Consider the following 17319-nt stretch of genomic DNA (forward strand, 5'->3'; position numbering starts at 1 on the left):
ACCCAGCCTCGGAATTCAGTGTCCTTTCCAGTACGTTCTATTGGTTATAAGTGAGGCGCAGGATCGAACCAGATTCAAGGGGAAGGGACCACATAAAGGTGTGAATACTGGGACACGTGGCTCACTGGGAGGCCATCTTTCAAGACTAGCTAACACAGTGCTAATCGAGAGATTGCAGCTATTACAGCTGATTGGAGAAAGCAGAGCAGACTTCCTGGGGCAGGTGACATTTGAGGCAACTCCTGAAGGACGGATATATATATATATATATATATTGCAGTCCATGCCATTGTACAAATATTAGCACATGCAGAAAGACAAAAAGAAGAAAATACAAAACTCTTTTTTTTTTTTTTTTGCGGTATGCGGGCCTCTCACTGTTGTGGCCTCTCCTGTCTCGGAGCACAGGCTCCGGACGCGCAGGCTCAGCGGCCATGGCTCACGGGCCCAGCCGCTCCACGGCATGTGGGATCTTCCCAGACCGGGGCACGAACCCGTGTCCCCTGCATCGGCAGGCGGACTCTCAACCACTGCGCCAGCAGGGAAGCCCACAAAACTGGTTTTGATAGGCCAAGAAGGTGACAGGGAAGAACAGAGCACGTGTGGGGAAGAGGTGGGGCAAGTTTAGGGCCATTGGATGTTGGGGGCCAGATTGGGACAGGGCAGGAGGTGCGGCAGGAAGCACAGCTTCCTAGGGCTATTGTACTGCGGAGAGAGGTGCAAACGGATTTTCCACTAGAAAAGCAAAAGAGGTACCACTTTAGTCTCTCCCTCTCTCCCTCCACTCTTTTCTGAGGCTGGCTCTGGGCCAGGCTCTAGGCTGGGCACTGATGCAGAAAGAGATCCTAGTTAGAGGAAATTCACAGTCCAGTGGAGAAAACAAGTCATGGGCATGAGAAACTGTACTCCAGGACTCCAAGGGATCAGAACACCAAGAGTGGGACCGATCCCGGGTCCTGGGAGTTCTTGGGGACTGGGTCAGGGGACTGCCCTGCACCACCCCAGCAGCAGTGGTTACTCTGGGGAGAGAAAACTAGTCTGGCTCAAGGACTCCTACGAGACTGCTCACCTCAAGATGCCCACTGGCCTTGTGGAAACAGGCCCTGGACCTGCTCATTTCAGGGGTCGACCTCCTCCTTATAAGCCTGCGTCCTTTATTCCCATTATATCTTCTCCAAGCCCCTCCCAAGTCAGTGTCCCCCTCCCACACCTGGGAAGGGGAGGCTGTGGTCCTTCCTCTCTGGGGGGCAGTCCATCTGGTGCTCTCATCTCTTCACATGGGCTCCTGGGGCTGCTGCGGTGCTCTCCAAACCTTGCTAAGCATCAGAAGCTGCTTTCTATAATCACAGATCACTGGGTACCCCGTCAGAATTAACCAGAACTCTGGAGGTGACGCCTGAGCCTGTGCATTCTTACAAAACCTCCCCAAATCTCTCAGAGCATCTTCCAGGTTTGGAAACCCCCAATCTATGGTGGCCAGTCAGTGGCTAGCGCCACAAAAGCCTGCAATCAGGCCTGGGCTCATCTGACATCTTACAGACAGGATTCCATGTCAGCGGAGGGCACTTGCCCACTGTGAGAGCACAGAGAAGAAAGAGGCAGATCCTGCTTGGAAAGCAGGGAAGGCTTCCTGGAGGAGGTGGCCTTGAAAGATGGGGGATGGGAACATAAGGAGATGGAGCACAAAGCCTCTCTAGGGCAGGGGTCTGCAGCAGAAGAGCACAGGGCTTGTCTGGGGCAGCAAAGCAGCTCCGTGTGGCTGGGGAGCTGCCATGCTCAAGGGCAGAGTGTGGGGGACCACCAGTGCAGGGGGCCCTTGCGACCTCAGGGCACCGGGGAGCCAGGAATGGCTTTAGGCAAAGGAGTAGTGGGGTTAGATGTACAATTTACAGAAATCACCATGGAAACAGTACCAAGGATAACAATAAACTCACTGCCAGGCTTGTTTGGGATGAATGTATTTCATCCTTCAGAAAACCCTAGGTGGTAATTGTTGTTATTAGCCCCATTTTACAGAAGGGGAAACTGAAATCCTGGGGGCGTTAAGTAACCTGCTCGAAGTTGCACGGCCCAGGTTGGATTGCAATTGGGGGCACTGGAGGGAAAGGGGCCTCCCAGGAGGGTTTTGTAGTGGCCCAGGAGAGCGATGGGTCCTGAGCTAAGGCTAAGAAGTGGAGTTAAACTGAGAGGATGGAGTGAAGATCCTGCCGGGTAGAATCAAAGGCTCCTTGATTGGAGGAGGAAGGACGGGAGACCGAAGGAAAGGGAGGGATCAAAGGCGCTTCTCTCTGGCTCCAGAAGCTTGAGTGATGGTGGTGCATCACAGAGAAGGGGACCCAAGCAGAGGGGCCGGGAGTGGGGGGATCATTTGTGCTGTGGGCATGTGGTTGGTGCCTGTGGGCCATCCGGGGGAGATGGCCAGGACTCACGGGGCTCAACTGGGGGTGCGGACTTCAGGGTGCCCCCTTGTTTTCCCCTAGTGCTCCTGGGAACAGCCCCTCCGGCTTCTCGGGGCAGGGGGAAGTGGGGAGTGGGGCGGGCTGCCGGGCAGGGGGTGGCCCACGCAGGGCGGGGCTGGACCCTGCAATGCCGTCTCGCCAGGCACTGGCAGGATCTGGGCTACATGATCCTCTACATCACGGGGCGGCCGGACATGCAGAAGCAGCGGGTGGTGTCGTGGCTGTCCCAGCACAACTTCCCACAGGGCATGATCTTCTTCTCGGACGGGCTGGTGCACGACCCGCTGCGGCAGAAGGCCATCTTCCTGCGCAACCTCATGCAGGAGGTGAGCGTCCCGGCTGGGCGGGGCTTCCTCCCCCGCCCTCCCCATCACCCCTCCCCTCCTCCCTCAGCCCGGGGTGGGAGGGCCTCCTCCTTTACCCCACATCCTCCGATTGTCCAAGCGGATGCCCAGTTTGCAAAGCACATTCACGTGCACCTCATGGGTCCTTTTACTGCCCAGCGAGGTGTGTCTTATTATCCCTACAGGCAAGTGAGAAAGGTGAGGCTTAGGGATGTGCCCAGGATCTCAGAGTCACCCTTTCATCCTTTATCTTCTGACCCGAAAGCCTAAACTCTTGTCTCTGCATCTGGTTACACCTTCAGCAGACACTGAAGTGCCTAGTGTGTTCCCTCCCCTGTCCTGGGCGTTGGGGATGCACAGAGGCAAACAGAACTCGGGATGTCCTAGAGCTGTGATTTTCACTGCGTGCCCCATGGCACAGGGTTCCCCGGGACCTCATTAGACATGCAGAGTCTCTGGCCCCCCTTGGAGACCTACTGAATCTGAAACTCTGGGAAGGGGGCCCGGCAATCTGTATTTTAACAAGCCCACCAGGGGATTCTGATGTTTACAAAATTTTGAGAACTGCCGATTTAGAGCCGGGGTTGACAAATCATGGCCCAGGGGCTGAATCCGGCCCATGGTTTTTATATGACTTGTGAGCTAAGAATGGTTTTAATTCTCCTACATGGTTGGGGGAAAAAAATCAAAAGAAGAATAAGGTTTCATGACATGTGAAAATTATATGAAACTCACATTTCCATGTCCATAAACAAAGTATTACTGGAACACAGCCGTGCTCATTTGCTTACGGGCTGTTCATGGCTGCTTTTCAGCTACAATGGAATAGTTGAGTAGTTGCAACAGAGTGCAAAGCCTAAAATATTTAGTATCTGGTCTTTCACCAAAAGAGTCTGCCAATCCCTGATCTACAGGAAGAAAAACATGGAAATTGACAGTTAACCGGTGGGTGACTAGAAAAGACCCTTTGGGAAAACAGAGGAGAAAGGACCTAGCTTTGTCTGGAGAGGCCAGGGAAGGCTTCTAGGCGGTGGCAACTTCTGAGCTGAGTCTTGAAGCATGAGTATGAGTTTGTCCTGTGACCAGAGAAACAGCATGTGCAAAGGCACTGAGGTAGGAAAGAGCCTGGGATGTTCTCAGAGCTGCAGGTATTCAGGATGGGAGTATGTGCTGGATCCGATTCAGGTCCAGTGGGAGCTGAGGTCCCAGAAGTGATCAGGGGCCTGTGCTGGGCAGGCCGTGAAAACCTTAGAAACTGGGCAAGACCGTGAACTCTCTGCTGAGGGTAATGGTGAGCCATGGAAAAGCTTCAGGCAGGGGAGTGGCAGTGTCTAATTTGGGTAGAAAGATCGTTTTGGCAGCTGTATGGAGAACAGATTGGCGGGAGAAACGAGGGGCAGGGAGGCCAGTTGGGAGGCTGTTGCCCAAGTAAGAGACAGAAGACCAGAATCCAGGTGGTAGTCGTGGAATGGAGAGAAAGGCACGGACAGGCAGGAGAACCAGAGGGCAGAATTGGCAGGACAGAACCGGCCTCCAGTCCTGGCCCTGCATTGTGTCAACCTGGCACTCAATTTCCTGTCCACAGAGGAGCACTTTGCCCCACTGTTCGTAACCTACGGGTCATGTTCCTCACGTGGGGTCAGCAAATGGTGGGGCTGTGATTCACAGGTGGAGCCCATATCAGGCTTTTGGTGCAGAGGGTGGGGCGGGAGGGGAGGCCACTGCAGGGGGTGGTTCCTGATGCAGGGTGGTCCCATGACTTGGAGTCTATCAGTGTGCAGATAAAGGGTCCCCCAGCAGTGCTCCCTGGGGGGACATCTAGGAGTCCTCTGTGGGGATGCGCTGGGCCCCCTCTCCCTCCATCAGCTGCCCTGTGTTTCAGTGCTTCATCAAAATCAGTGCGGCCTACGGCTCCACGAAGGACATCTCCGTCTACAGTGCGCTAGGCCTGCCGCCCTCCCAGATCTTCATCGTGGGCCGGCCCACCAAGAAGTACCAAACCCAGTGCCAGGTGGGTAGAGGCGGGGCTGGGGGTTGGGGGGTGAGGGGGGTGGAACTAACAAAAGGGGAGAGGGGAGGAGGAGGTTTATTCCATTGTTTGCTCCTCAGTCATTTGTTCTTTCCTTCCTTCCTTCCTTCCTTCTTTCCTTCCTTCCTTCCACAAACACGACTGGGTGCCTGCTTTGGGCCAGGCCCTGCGCTGGGTACAGGGGAGATCCACGGTGGAATCGGATGTCATGTCATCCAGTCTAGTGGGGGAGATGGAAAAATTAGCAGACAATGACAGTGCAGTGTGGCAGGAGCCATAATGAATGACAGAGAGCACAGAGAACTGGGGGGTCCCAGAGAGGAGCAGCTAAGCCGGACTCAGGGACAAGGTTGTTTTCTGGGAGTTTGAAGGAATTATCCAGGAAGGGCCTGAGGTTGGAGGAGCCTTTGTGACAGAGGCAGCAGCAAAAGCCACGGTCAGGAGACGGCAGAGCACATGTGTATTATGGGAACTGCAAGTGACTCAGCTTGTCTGAGTGTGATGTGGGAGGGAAGGGGAGAGGGGGCTGGAGCAGCGGGTCCTGGACGGCCTGTGTGTCTTGCCAAGCTGGGACTCTACGGCTCTGGAGTGAGTTTGTGATGAGTTTGTGATTCAGAGAGGTCCGTCAGGCTGCAGGTGGAAGGCGGATCAGAGGAAGGGGAGAGGGGAGGGAAGCAGTGGCAGGGCAGAGAAGGCCAAGGGCCTGAGAGGCGCTTCTGAGGCAGGATGGATTGGATTTGGTAACGGAGGGATCGGATGCATGAGTCGAGAGAAAGGGAAAGTCAAAGATGACGCCCGGTTTCTGACCTGGGTGACCAGGTAGGTGGTCCCATTACTGGGGTTGAAAAGCAGGCGACTGAATGGAAGGCGATGATCTCTTTGGGCCACGTTGAGTGGGAGGTGCCTGAAAGTGACCGGCAGGTGGAGGGGCAGAGATGGTGGGACCTCAGAGTGGGGACCGTTAGAGCAGGGCTTCTCAACTCTAAGGTGCGCACAGGTCACCTGGAGACCTCGTTTAAATGCAGATTCCTAGGCCTGGGCTGGGGCCTGACATCCTGCCCGTCAAGGGTCCAGGTCGTGCTGCTGCGGCTGTGATCCACGGCCCACACTTTGAGTAGCAAAGGCTCTGAGGACCTAGGGAGAGAGATGGGCAGGAAGGGCAGCTGCGGGGGCCAGAAAATAACGAGGTTCCATGCAGCAGAAGCTGGAGGAGGGGAGAGAGAGACTTACCTTTGGGGGATTTTAGTGAAAGTGACAAGGATGGGAGCTTCACCCCATCAGGAATCCAGGGAACTCTGGCGTGACCCGGGGGTACAGACAGAAGCGCTCAGTTGCCCAAAGCCGGGCAGGGAGCATTAACCGGTCATGAGCTCCCCAGGTCCTGGAGCAGCTGGGTGTTCCGGGGAGAGGGCGATGTTGGGGTGTGGGGAAGGGCAGGACCACGGCCCGCCTGCCCCTCTGGCCTGACGCCTGTCCCCTCCGCAGTTCCTGAGCGAGGGCTACGCCGCGCACTTGGCCGCGCTGGAGGCCGGCCACCGCTCGCGCCCCAAGAAGAACAGCTCGCGTATGATCCTGCGCAAGGGCAGCTTCGGCCTCCACGCGCAGCCCGAGTTCCTGCGGAAGCGCAACCACCTGCGCCGGACCATGTCGGTGCAGCAGCCCGACCCGCCCACCAACCCCAAGCCCGAGCGGGCCCAGAGCCAGCCCGAGTCCGACAAGGACCACGAGCGGCCCCTGCCCGCGCTCAGCTGGGCGCGCGGGCCCCCCAAGTTCGAGTCGGTGCCCTGAGGGCCAGGCTGCGCGCAGAGCAGGGGGGCCCCAGCGGGCTGCCTTCTCCCCGGCAGACACAGGCCTTTTCCTGCTTTTTCCCTCCCGTGTCTGTCCAGCAGTGTCCGACCAGCGAGGGGGGCAGGACCCTGCCTGGCCTCGGAGGGCTCCCTGGGCTGCGAAGGGGTGAGATCCAGGGGTCTCAGTGCGGTCGCTGCTGCCCCATCATGCCTGTAGCGCAAGCCCCAGCTAGGGTGGATGTTTGTGTAATCCCGGGGGCAGGCCTGCCTGGAGCCGGAGGGTTTGACAAAGTCGACCATCTTCCTGAGTTCCTGAGGCTTCCACAGTGATGCTAAGCAGGCCCTAACGGGAGCAGCCCCCAGACCAGGGACCAAATGCCGCTGGCAGGTACAGCTTCCTGGCCGCCTGCTGGAGGGTCGAGTGGCATTTGTGCCTGCCCTCCGTGTGGCGTCCCGGGTCACCATCTTGGGCCTGGCTCTCCTGTGGCAAAGTGGCCACGTTCTGGGAGCGAGAGGATGTCCCCTGGGCTCATCCTCTGTTTGAGTCGTTTGCCCACGGCCCTTGGGGGGCGGGGTCTGGTGCTGACGGTCTGTCCTCCTGCAGCTGTCCATTGTCCCCTTTCTTGTCTCCTCACCTTTCGCCCGTGGCCCTTGAGGACAGTTATGCCTCTTCCCGGAGTCCTGCCTGGTGCCCTCCCCTGTGAGGCTGTGGCCCCGGTTCTGGCCTAGCCGGGCTGGCTGTGAGCCTTGAGCCTGTTGCTTGCCCTCTCTGGGCCCTGCCTTCCTTCTGTAACTGGAGGGGTCTCCCGAGCTGAGATTGGTGGGAGTTTTTGACTCCTAGGTTGTCCTGCACTTCTGCCTTCTGAGGCTTTTCAGGCCTAAGAGCCCCTCAGAGCCCCTCAGAGTGCCCAGTGATCTATACCTTCCTTGCAGACTAAGAGAGGGGCTGGGGCAGGGGGTGGGCAGGAGGGAGCCACCGTTGCCCCACCACTTCAAAGGAAGCCCCTCTGGGGGGTCGCTGGGAAGGGGTCCCTGCTCCATAGAGAGGTTTGCTTTGCACTGAGGTCCAAACCTGGTGTCCCAGGGACAGAGACATTCCCCAAAGGGCACTGGTCGGGCTCCCCCTCCCCAGCTCTGCTCAGAGTGATTTCTCCCTTTGGCTCCTGAAAGGCGTAACAGCTGAGGTCCCAGAGCTGCGGGGGTTCATGTAATTTTGGCTCAAACTGTTGTGTTCTCTTCCCTTCCCCCTGCCACTCAGCTTGGTTTGGTGCCCGTAACCTCCTCTTGGGTCATCCCCTGAGGTTGGCAGGGCTTGGCTCTCCTGGGGCCCCTCAGATTCTGCCCAGGCCTTCCTCCTGCTGAGCCCCTGGCCCAGGCGTTGGTCTCCTGCACTTCCCCTGCTCCCTGGCCCAGACCCACACCTGCTGTGTTGGGCTACCCGGGCTGCCTCTGAGCCCTTCGGGCCGTCACTGAGGCTGATCCAGCTCTTGCAGCCGAGGCTCTGGGTCACGGGCCAGGCTGCCCAGGCCCAGATGTCTGTATACCCAGCAGGCACCTGTGTCAGCTCAGTGTCGCTTCTGCTGTCTACCTCTTGCAGGTCCCATGTGGCCAGTGTCCTCCCCAGTGGCGGCTGCTGGTGGGGGCTGCTGGCACTGCTGTTGTGAATCACCCGGTAAACTGGACGCGCCGCTGGGGCTAGACGGCTCCGGGCTCCCAGCCCCCACCCCTGCTCTCCACTGGAACTCTGTCTTCTCCAGCCTGCCAGCTCCCGTTCCACTTCCAGCGCCGCCTCTGCGCCCAGGCCCAGAGCTGCTGGCAAGTCTGCTGGGGAGGGGTGATCACTCCCAGCTTCCTCTCTGGTCCTGCCTCCTGGCGGTTCGCAGCGGGCCCATCCCGCCTTTAACATTTCATCCTCCTTGGCTGTCCATCGAGCAGCAGCTCGTCAACTCCAGTCCTTCCCCTCCTTTCCAAAGCAGACGCTGCGTTACACTCGGGCGGAGTTGGTCTGCTTCTCTGAAATTCCATCTCCTTTTTGCAGAAGCCACTGATGTGTGGCTCTCAAGTGATGAAATAATTAGCGTGAGATACTTCTCCCCCAGTTAGAGTCCCTCTGCCTTTTTTTCTGAGAACCCCAGGCTGGGAGCAAGAGAGAGCAGGGACCCTGAGGAGTTTGGAGTCCGCGGGAGCAGGGTTCTGTGCTTGTGGAGATCGGAGCCGGGACGTGGGCCCCAGCAGTAGGGCCCGCACCCCTTCCCTTCTGGAGCTCCGGTTTGGGGCTCTGACAAAGTGCACCTCAGATGCTGAAGGTGTACAGTGAGATGTGGTGAACACAGCGTTCTGGGAGCTTCGGTGGGTGTGTGTGAATGTGTGTACTTGGAGCCCTGTATAGTGATCAGATTCGACTTGTTTCAGTACTGCTTTCACAGCAACTCTGTAACCAACGTGCACTTTCTCTGCTAGTGGTTTGTTTGATCTTGTCCTTCCAGTTAAGTTGGAGAAAAACAAAGAAGCAACTTGTGTCGTTCTCCGGAGGGGGTGCCACTGCCTCTCCTGGAGTACTTGTGTGACCCCCAGTCTGGCTGTTTTCTAGAGAATCCTTCCAGCTCCGTGTGCCTGCTCCCCAGGAGCTGGAAAACGTCTTCCCGCCTGACCAAAGCTCCTTGTTCCTTGCGTGGCATGTTTGTTCTTCCTAGTTTGGGGTGGGGGGGCGGCTGTCCCGACAGAGGGCCTGCCTGCAGCCTCCCCTGCCTTCGCCCTGTTGGGGGTTCAGGGTGCATCTGTAGCCAGGGCCTGCTCTTCCGGCCTCGGCAACTCCTCTCTTAGGCTCCGCAACAGATACATTAAAAAAAAAAAAAAGTAAGACTCTTTCATGCATTTGGATAAAGGGCCCTCCAGTCTGGGTGCTGGGCCACAGAAAACCAACGTATTTGGACCCCAGGATTCCAGACATTACTGGGGTGGGGTGGGGTGGGCTCCCTGAAAGAGGGGAAGCTGGAACTCATGGGTTTTAAACCGTACTTTGACGGCTTTGGAGCTCAGACCCGCGCCCTGGAAGTGCCCTGCCGACAAAACGGGGCGCCGATTGTTAAATGAAAGGCGGACCCCGAGGCAGGTGGGAATGGGTCCCGAGGTGGCGCCGGATTTGTGGGGGACACTCGCCCACCCAGCCCAGGTGCAGCCCTGCCCGGGAGGGGCGCCCTGCCTCAGCTTGACCCCGCCTTAAATAACCAACGTTCCTGCCGAATCCCCGGGGGTTTGGGTGCCCAGTGCTCTGGAAACCTATTCTCTTTGGCTCAGCCAGAAGAAACCTCCCCTCCCCCGCCCCCCCCCCCCCCCCCCCCAAGTAGGGTTAAGTCCAAGCAGCGAGGCCTGGCCTGGGTCCTTGTCTCCTTGCTGAGAAATCAACAGGGTGGATGGGAAAAAAAGAATCAGGAATTTGACCGCCACCCTCACGGGCACAAGGAGAGGCAGGTGACACCAGGAGGGGTGGGACGGTAGGGTGGCTTGCTCGTCGGGACTCCCACCCCCAGACCCCGCTGTCCTTTTCTATTTGTCTCCTCGGCGGTGGCAGCCGGTCTGACCTTGTCCGTCTGACTGTTCCTAAGTATGTAACTCTCAGTATTATTTGTGGTGGACGGTTCTGTGGTGAAAAAGGTTTAATCTATTTCTCATGGCTGCCTTGTACAAAATCCGTTAGAAAAGAAAATGTAAAATACCAGATTTCTAACAAGACAAAAACAGCATTACAGAGTTAAAAGATTTTTACAACTGGTCTTGATTTTGATGTGAGCTGGTTTTTAACTCTCAAATGTTGTCACTTAAATAAAAACCTTATTTGCCTTTAAAACGTGCTTTGCTCTGAACTAAGCCGAGAGACCCTTCCCGTTGCTCACGTTCCGCCTGAGCTGGGCGCAGGCTGGCTTGGAGTCGGGGTGGAGGAGGGCGACAAAGCCGGGCCCTAGACCACAGACCTGTTGCTCAGAGCGGCGCAGGGGGTAGGGTGACAACGAAGAGATGTCAGATACAGAGAGTCTTTATTATGAAAAAGCAGTGTTGTCTAGGAAACTCCTACACTGGTTTCTTTCGAATAAAATGACAAAGCAGATTTCTTAAATAATTTACAAAGGGCAGAGATTGCTATTGAACAGGGCTACCTCTCCCTGTACTCCCACGGTGGGTGCCCTGTGCTGAGAATGTAAGTAGGTGTCTGTGGACTCAGGGTCTTGGGGCCTGGAACTCTCTCCCATCCCTTCTTCCGGGGCTCTGCTGTGGGCAACAGGGCTAGAATCTGGGTTCCCAACAGCCCCTGCGCTGGTGACACAGGAGATGACTCTTTGCAGACCCTACTCCTGGGTACGCAGCTCAGAGCTCTCAGATATTACCTTGTGCTTGCCCTGCACTTTACAAGTGAAGCAACTGTAAAGCTCACGTGTGGGATGAGTTTCTAAGCCCCAAAGTGTAGTAGAATGAGCAGTCCCCCCGCCTCTCCGAGGGCTCCCCGAGTCACTCGCAGACTGCGGCAAGTGGTCACTGGCGGGCGGGGAAGTGGCTGGAGCAGAAGGGCAGAGACCCCCGAGCAGCCTCCACCTGGGCCCTTGTTAGTCCGGTCCCTGTTTGCCGCGGCCCAGGGGCACTGCCAGCTCCTGGGTCCTCCAGGAACTCCTGGGAGGCGCGGACCCTGGGTGTGAGGGCATGGTGGTCAGCTATGGCTTGCTTCCTGCAAGACAGAGCTCCCTTCATGCCCCTCACAGTGCTGAAGCCAGGGGAGGCGGGGACACCATAGACTGCCCCCCCGAAATGAGGTGCTAGAAGGTGGCTGCGGCTGCCTGGGGCCCCGGTATGCTCTGCTCCATCAGTGATGGGCCCAGTGAGGTCAGGAGCTCCGGCTCCGAGCAGCTCAGAAGACTGGCACCTTCCTGCTCTGTGGGGCCCATCGGCTCTGTGGCTTTTTCCAGAAAAGACTCAGTTCTTTAACATACCTCCAAGTATGTCTGCGGGCTCGTGCAAGAGGAGGAGGTGGGGGAGGGGGAAGACACAGGGAAAGATGTTTAGGAGGAGGGCATTACCTGAAGGATGCTGTCCTCAGTCATGAATGAGAGAAACAGTCATGTCGCCACTAGAGGTGGGAAAGCAGGAGGGACAGATGCCGCTGGGTGCCGCAGGCTTTGAGGGACCCTCCCCGCCTGAGCTAGACAAGAGCAGACCTGGCAACGTGGCGGGGACATGGCCCACTCAGCATGTAGTCAGAGCCGGCAGGGCCCCGCCTCAGAGGCCGTCACAGCCACGTACAAACGGCCCCCAGTTAGGGCAGCTCCAGGCCCAGGCCCTGCCCCCGGGACGCTGTCCTAAGCAGACAGACCAGGCATTTCACAGCAGCCAGGATGCTTTTCCCAGTTCTGTGGGCGGGCAGGGCCCAGAGGAGCCATGGGGAGTGGCAGAGGAAGGGCGGGTTTTTCAGGAACCAGGGACCCGGCCACATGTGATGGACAAATGTGGGGAACCAAGGCCCAGGGGGCCACATACATGCAGGGTATGTCCTTAACCACCACCCCAATCTAGGTCTTTCATCAAGGAGGAGACCGAGGCATGTTGCAGAGGAGACAGAGGCTCAGATAGGGAGAGGGACGACCAGGGTCACACAGCAGGGCAGAGCCAGAGCCCGCCTAAAAAAAAGTGGCTGCTCAAGGCGGACCCTCCTGGCCACGGCCCTCTGAAGCACGGTATGCCAGCTTACCTCTCCTCGGCTATGATGGCCTCATCCAGCTCTTGGGACAGCTTCTGGAGATGCTGGATGCCTGCCCCCACGGGCTCTAGGTCACTGTCAGACTCGCTGAACGGAAGGAAGAGCCGCACATATCAGTCATTAGTTGGAAACCTGTGACAGGAGCCCTTCCCATCCAGCACCGGGCCTGGTGTATGGGCCCAGATGACCCACACGGCCTGGTAACGTGTCACCGTAGACTCCCATTCCGGGAAGTGACATCAGAGCAGCTTGGAGCAGATGGCACAGAGAAGCTGGATCAAGGCCCACAAGGTCAAGGGCAGGTGATCTTGTAGACAGGTGAGCCTCAGCCCTCCAGATGGCTTCAGAACTTGCTTTTGGGCTCCCCAGGAGGCTTGGGTGACTGTGATACTCCCAGAGTTAAGCTCGCCTCTTCCTTTGGCAGATGGGGAAACTAAGACCCTGAAGGACCTCCCCAGATCCCCCACCAGCAGGGCGCAGAGCTGGGCCAGATCACGGATGTGGCTCCGCTCAGGGTGTCCCTGGCTCCAGGTAGCCCTGGGAGGGGCTCAGCAGCCCCCAGGGCCCAGTTAGTGTTTGCGGGGCAGGCACTACTGCACGTACCTGGGGGAGCAGAGGGGCTCTGCTGAGGAGTAGGGGCTCCGGAAGGCAGCCTCCCTCCTGGACCGCCGCCGAGGGTGGGCATGCGGGCCCATCTGGGTGGAGAGGCGGCGATTCGCCCTCTCCCGGGGGTCCAGGGTTGAGCGGGCAGGGGCGGCCACTGATAGCCGGGTGCTCCTGTGGCTCGGGCTGCGAGCTGGGGGGCCACTGCCCTTCTGTGCCCCCCTCTTCCTCCTCCTGGCTTTCACCTGGGTTTCCACCAGCCACTTGGTGCCACTCTGGCAGGACTCCTGGATTCTCTGTGACAGGCACACGGAAAGGTCAGCACGGACAAGCCAAGAGTGAGCTACCCCAGCGTCCCCAGGCCGTACCCCCAACACTTCGGCCCACCAGCCGGTCCTACAAATCCAGGCAGCTTTTACTCTCAAGGTGAGGGTTGCAGATGAGTCCGTGTGGAATGGGTCCACGGCAAGGACCCAGCTCAGGGCCCCTGGGGATGAGCGCGTGGCCAGTAGCAGAACCACGCTGGCTCATGGAGTCTGCATTTGGTCTAAGTCCAAACCCTCTTTCGGGACAGACTGACCCAGACTCAAAGGGGAGACCCAGAGGAGAGCAGGCCTACCCACAGGATACTGTGAAATAATTTCTCTGCCGGCTTCTGGTCTCCCTCACTCTAATCTACCGTCCACATTGCTGCACAGAGATCCTTCTCAGGGACTGACATTTGGCTCAGAGACTTCTCCTCAGAGGGTCCAGAAATGCTTCCCTCTCCCAAACCTTCAGATTCCCACTCAGCAAGGAGATGCCCTGCCCACCCCCAGGTCTCTCCCTGGAGGCCTGTCCACTCTCACAGCTCCTGTCTTTCCTAGGTGACACCTCCCCACACCTCCAGCTCTAGGTTTGGAGACACAGCCACTTGGGAGGCCCACGGACCCGTCAGCCCCAGCACACGTGGCCTCTTCCTGCCCACACCTCTCATCTGATACCAAATCCTCTCAAAGCTATCTTCTGAGCAGTTCTTGAAGTTGCTCACTCCTCTGCAAGGCCAGACCCCCAGACCCCCTCAGAGGCGAATCTTCTTCTAACCCCCTTTTCATCAAGTAGCTAAAAGAACAAGTTCTAATGCTAATCGGACCCAATTCCCACCATGTTGCAAATTCTTCCCACTGGTTCCCAGGGCTCCCAGTCGCCCTTGGGAGCATCTAAACATGTTCGGCGCACCGAGCCCCTCTCACGTCCCACGCTGCGCTCTGTCCTCCGGCCATACATAGACTAAGTTCCTGCCAGTTCTCTTCAGCATCTTGCCCTCCCTCAGCCCTGGGTCTGGACTATTTCACCTGCCTTGTACACTCCTCATACTTCCCCCTTTTCCTGGGCGAATTCCACGGAATCACCTCCTCCGGGAAGCCTTCACTGACTAAGCTTCTTTTTGGTGTTCCCCCACCATTAGCCCCTTGAATGCAATTTCCTATCACAATACAGCTCTATCATCTTGTCTTATGAGGCTCTGTTTCCTCACAACACTGCTTTCATTCACTCATTCAGCTATCTGTTGAGCACCTGCTACGTGCCAGCAATTATTCGGAGTGCTGGGGACACAGCAATGAACAAATCAAAGGCCCTGTCTTCACAGAGTCTATATTCTTGGGGGCTCCTCAGGGGCAGCTATTATCCAGCATCAAGAAGGCCCTCCACACCTGGACATGTTCGATATTACCTGGGACACGGCACCCAAGGCGTTCTTAGCTGAGCGAGCTGCAGCCTGGAGGCCCTGCTGTCCTGGCTGTGGGGTTTCCAGGGGCTTCCAGGAGGGGCCCGCCCTGAGGTTGAGGCTGACTGCTCTCAGGGGCAGCCTCCTTTGGAACTGTCTGCACAGGGAATCCAGGGCCCCGCTGCAGGTGTCTGGGTGGCCAACTGCAGGCTGTAGGGCCTCGCTCTCCTCCAGCTGCCCCTGGTTCTGTAGGGACCTCCGACGCATGGAGGCCCCCACGGCCGGCCACCGAGAAGCCATCTGCCCTGCCGAGAGTCTGTTCTGCCCAGCAGACCCTGGAGAGGAGATCAAAGGGAGGTCAGCAAGGCATCCCCCCACTGTCCCATTCCCAGGCTTCAGAGACACCCTGAGTACCGGGGGAAGAGATGCGATGGGGGCCCGTGGGGTGGGGCACTTGGAAACTGTCGGTGCAGGAAGGAGGATGCTTCCTGGAAGAGGGGTCAGCGAGGACCAGAAGAGGGTAGCGGCTGAACAAGGCCGGTCAGCAATGTGTCCCGTGCTGCAAGTGTCTGAAACAAGCTGTCTTTTCATCCCAGCCTCTTTTCCGTTATCTGCCTCAGGCGGAGAGGGAGGCAGTCAGGACTGGCCGGCCGTCACCGAGCCTCAGCACTTGGTCCAGGGCAGGACCAGCGGCTCTTTCACGGGTTCGCCCTGACCCAACGCGCTCTGGCGGGCTGACCAGACACCCCAATGTCCATCCGGCTATACCCAGAAGCCCCACATGTGTCCGTCCTAACGGGAGGTCCCCCCTCCCGTCCCTTCTTAACAGAGGCCGTACCACGCCCCGGCCCGCACTCACCCAACAGCGCCCAACGCTCACCAGACGCCGAGCACAGCTGCTCCTCACCCATCCAGAGGATTTGAAACACCGCGCGGATCCGCCCCCTGGCCCTGTCCTCACAGCTGATTGGCTCCGTCCCTGCCTCGCTGCCTCGTCGGGGATCCGATTGGCCCCTGCGCCCGCGGCTGTGACTCTTGCTCTCGGATTGGCCCTGCCGTCCCCATTCATTCCTCTGTGTGTCTGGCGGGCCGGGAGCTGCGCGTTGAGGCCTCTTTGTATTCTCGGGTCCCGCCCGCTCAGCCTGCGGAATCCTTCCCCCGCGCCGGCTCAGCCCCGGCGCCACCTCCTGAAGCTCGGCCCCCCGGTCGCTGGGCTCCCTCCTTAAGTACAAAGTGTTCTGGCTGGTCTGACTGGGCGGGGCGGAGGCGGGGTCCCGAGCTCCTAGGGGCCCCTCCCATCCTGCTTGGAGGTCTCAGTGATTTTGTCAGAAAGAGCCTGGGCTGGGGGAGCTCGGAGCCTTGGGTTCCTGTGGAAGTTTTGTTTCAAACTTCCCTCGTGACCCTGTGCCTTCCTGAGACTGACCCTCTGTCCCCCAAACTTGCCACCCGCGTTGACCCCCAGGAAAGTCCATCCTGGAAGAGGGGACAGATTGGGTGCACCTCCCCTCCTCCTCCAAGTACGCTCCCCGCCCCCCGCCCCGCCCCGTCCCCTCTATCCAGCTGAGTGCCTCCCTCCCTCCCTCCCTTTAGCATCCAAACTAAAAAATCCACCATTTAGAAAGCCCCGTCCCCCCTCCACCTCAAGGCAGCACTGGCCATGTTCCCCCTTCCGTTTCCTTGCTGCCGTCCTCACCTAAAACCCTCCACCCCCCCACCCCGAGTTTCGACTGATGGGCACCTTGAAGCTCAGTCCTTAACCCCATTCTTCACCTCTGGGTGATCTCACCCACACCCTTGCGAAGGGACCCTCCCCATGGGAGGAGAACGATTAATACGAGGTACTTACTATACACCAGGTACTGGTGTTGCAAGCACTTTACAGGAGGAACTCATGAGCCCCTCATTGCAGCCAAGGACTAGATGAAGAAACGGAGGTGTAGGGAGGTCAGGTGGGCCCCCAATTTCCCCCGGTTAGTATGCAGCAAGGATTCAAACTTAGTCTGGGACCAGGGTCCATGAGCCTCACTAGCGCCCCACACTGCATCTCCTCAGCCTGCACCTCTCCCTGGCAGGTGTATCCAACCCTGGTCTCTCCCAGCCCCCCTTCTCCTCCTTCCCCATGTCCCCTCATGTGTCTTTCCAAATACCTACTTGTGTCTTGATAGATTCAGCACTGTGCTAACAATGGTCCACAAAGGTCAACAAAACGGATGCATTCCTTACCTCCAGGAGCTCAGATCTAGTGTGTGGGGAGAAGCGGACATGAATAAATTAAATAACCAGTAATCGATTCGTCAAAGAAAATTATGACACCAAAATGATGTCACTTAAAGCTGAGACCTAGAAAATGAGTTCACCAAGCAAAGAATGTGTGTGTTTGAGTGTGTATGTGGGGAAGCGGGAGGCAGGGGAGGAGGTGTTCTTCTTGCACAAGGAACATCATGTTTGGGGGCCCAGGACCCAGGTGAGACCCCCAGCACACACACATATGTGTAACTAAAACAAACGTTTCCTGAAACAATACTTGACTATGTGTGAGGTGCTTTGACATATTTTCTATTTCCTTAAAAAAAAAAAAGTCGCGGTGACAGCTCGCTAAGTTTATGTTACAATGGCTCTCTAAGCGTTGTGAGCTGCGGTTTGAAA

The 17319-nt window shown here is 57.7% G+C and overlaps 2 protein-coding genes across 2 annotated transcripts in view; one reads left to right on the forward strand and one right to left on the reverse strand.

The window, feature by feature from the left end:
* Positions 1 to 10455, forward strand: part of PITPNM3 (PITPNM family member 3) — a 90065-nt gene extending 79610 nt beyond the window's left edge. Inside the window, exons 18-20 of the mRNA XM_059997811.1 lie at positions 2602 to 2785; positions 4686 to 4814; positions 6318 to 10455. Of these exons, the coding sequence (XP_059853794.1) occupies positions 2602 to 2785; positions 4686 to 4814; positions 6318 to 6620 (616 nt within the window). The 3' untranslated portion in view covers positions 6621 to 10455. The remainder of the gene's footprint in view (positions 1 to 2601; positions 2786 to 4685; positions 4815 to 6317) is intronic.
* Positions 10456 to 10676: 221 nt separating this feature from the next.
* Positions 10677 to 15582, reverse strand: PIMREG (PICALM interacting mitotic regulator). The gene is made up of 6 exons (XM_059996890.1): positions 15533 to 15582; positions 14680 to 15008; positions 12966 to 13261; positions 12354 to 12449; positions 11686 to 11735; positions 10677 to 11297 (listed from the first exon to the last, which is right to left on the reverse strand). The coding sequence occupies exons 2-5, from the start codon at positions 14971 to 14973 to the stop codon at positions 11702 to 11704; spliced, it is 720 nt and encodes a 239-aa protein (XP_059852873.1). The 5' UTR covers positions 14974 to 15008; positions 15533 to 15582; the 3' UTR covers positions 10677 to 11297; positions 11686 to 11701.
* Between the last annotated feature and the right edge of the window lie 1737 nt (positions 15583 to 17319).

Source organism: Delphinus delphis, chromosome 19 (assembly GCF_949987515.2).
Source record: "Delphinus delphis chromosome 19, mDelDel1.2, whole genome shotgun sequence".
Lineage (NCBI taxonomy): Eukaryota > Metazoa > Chordata > Mammalia > Artiodactyla > Delphinidae > Delphinus > Delphinus delphis.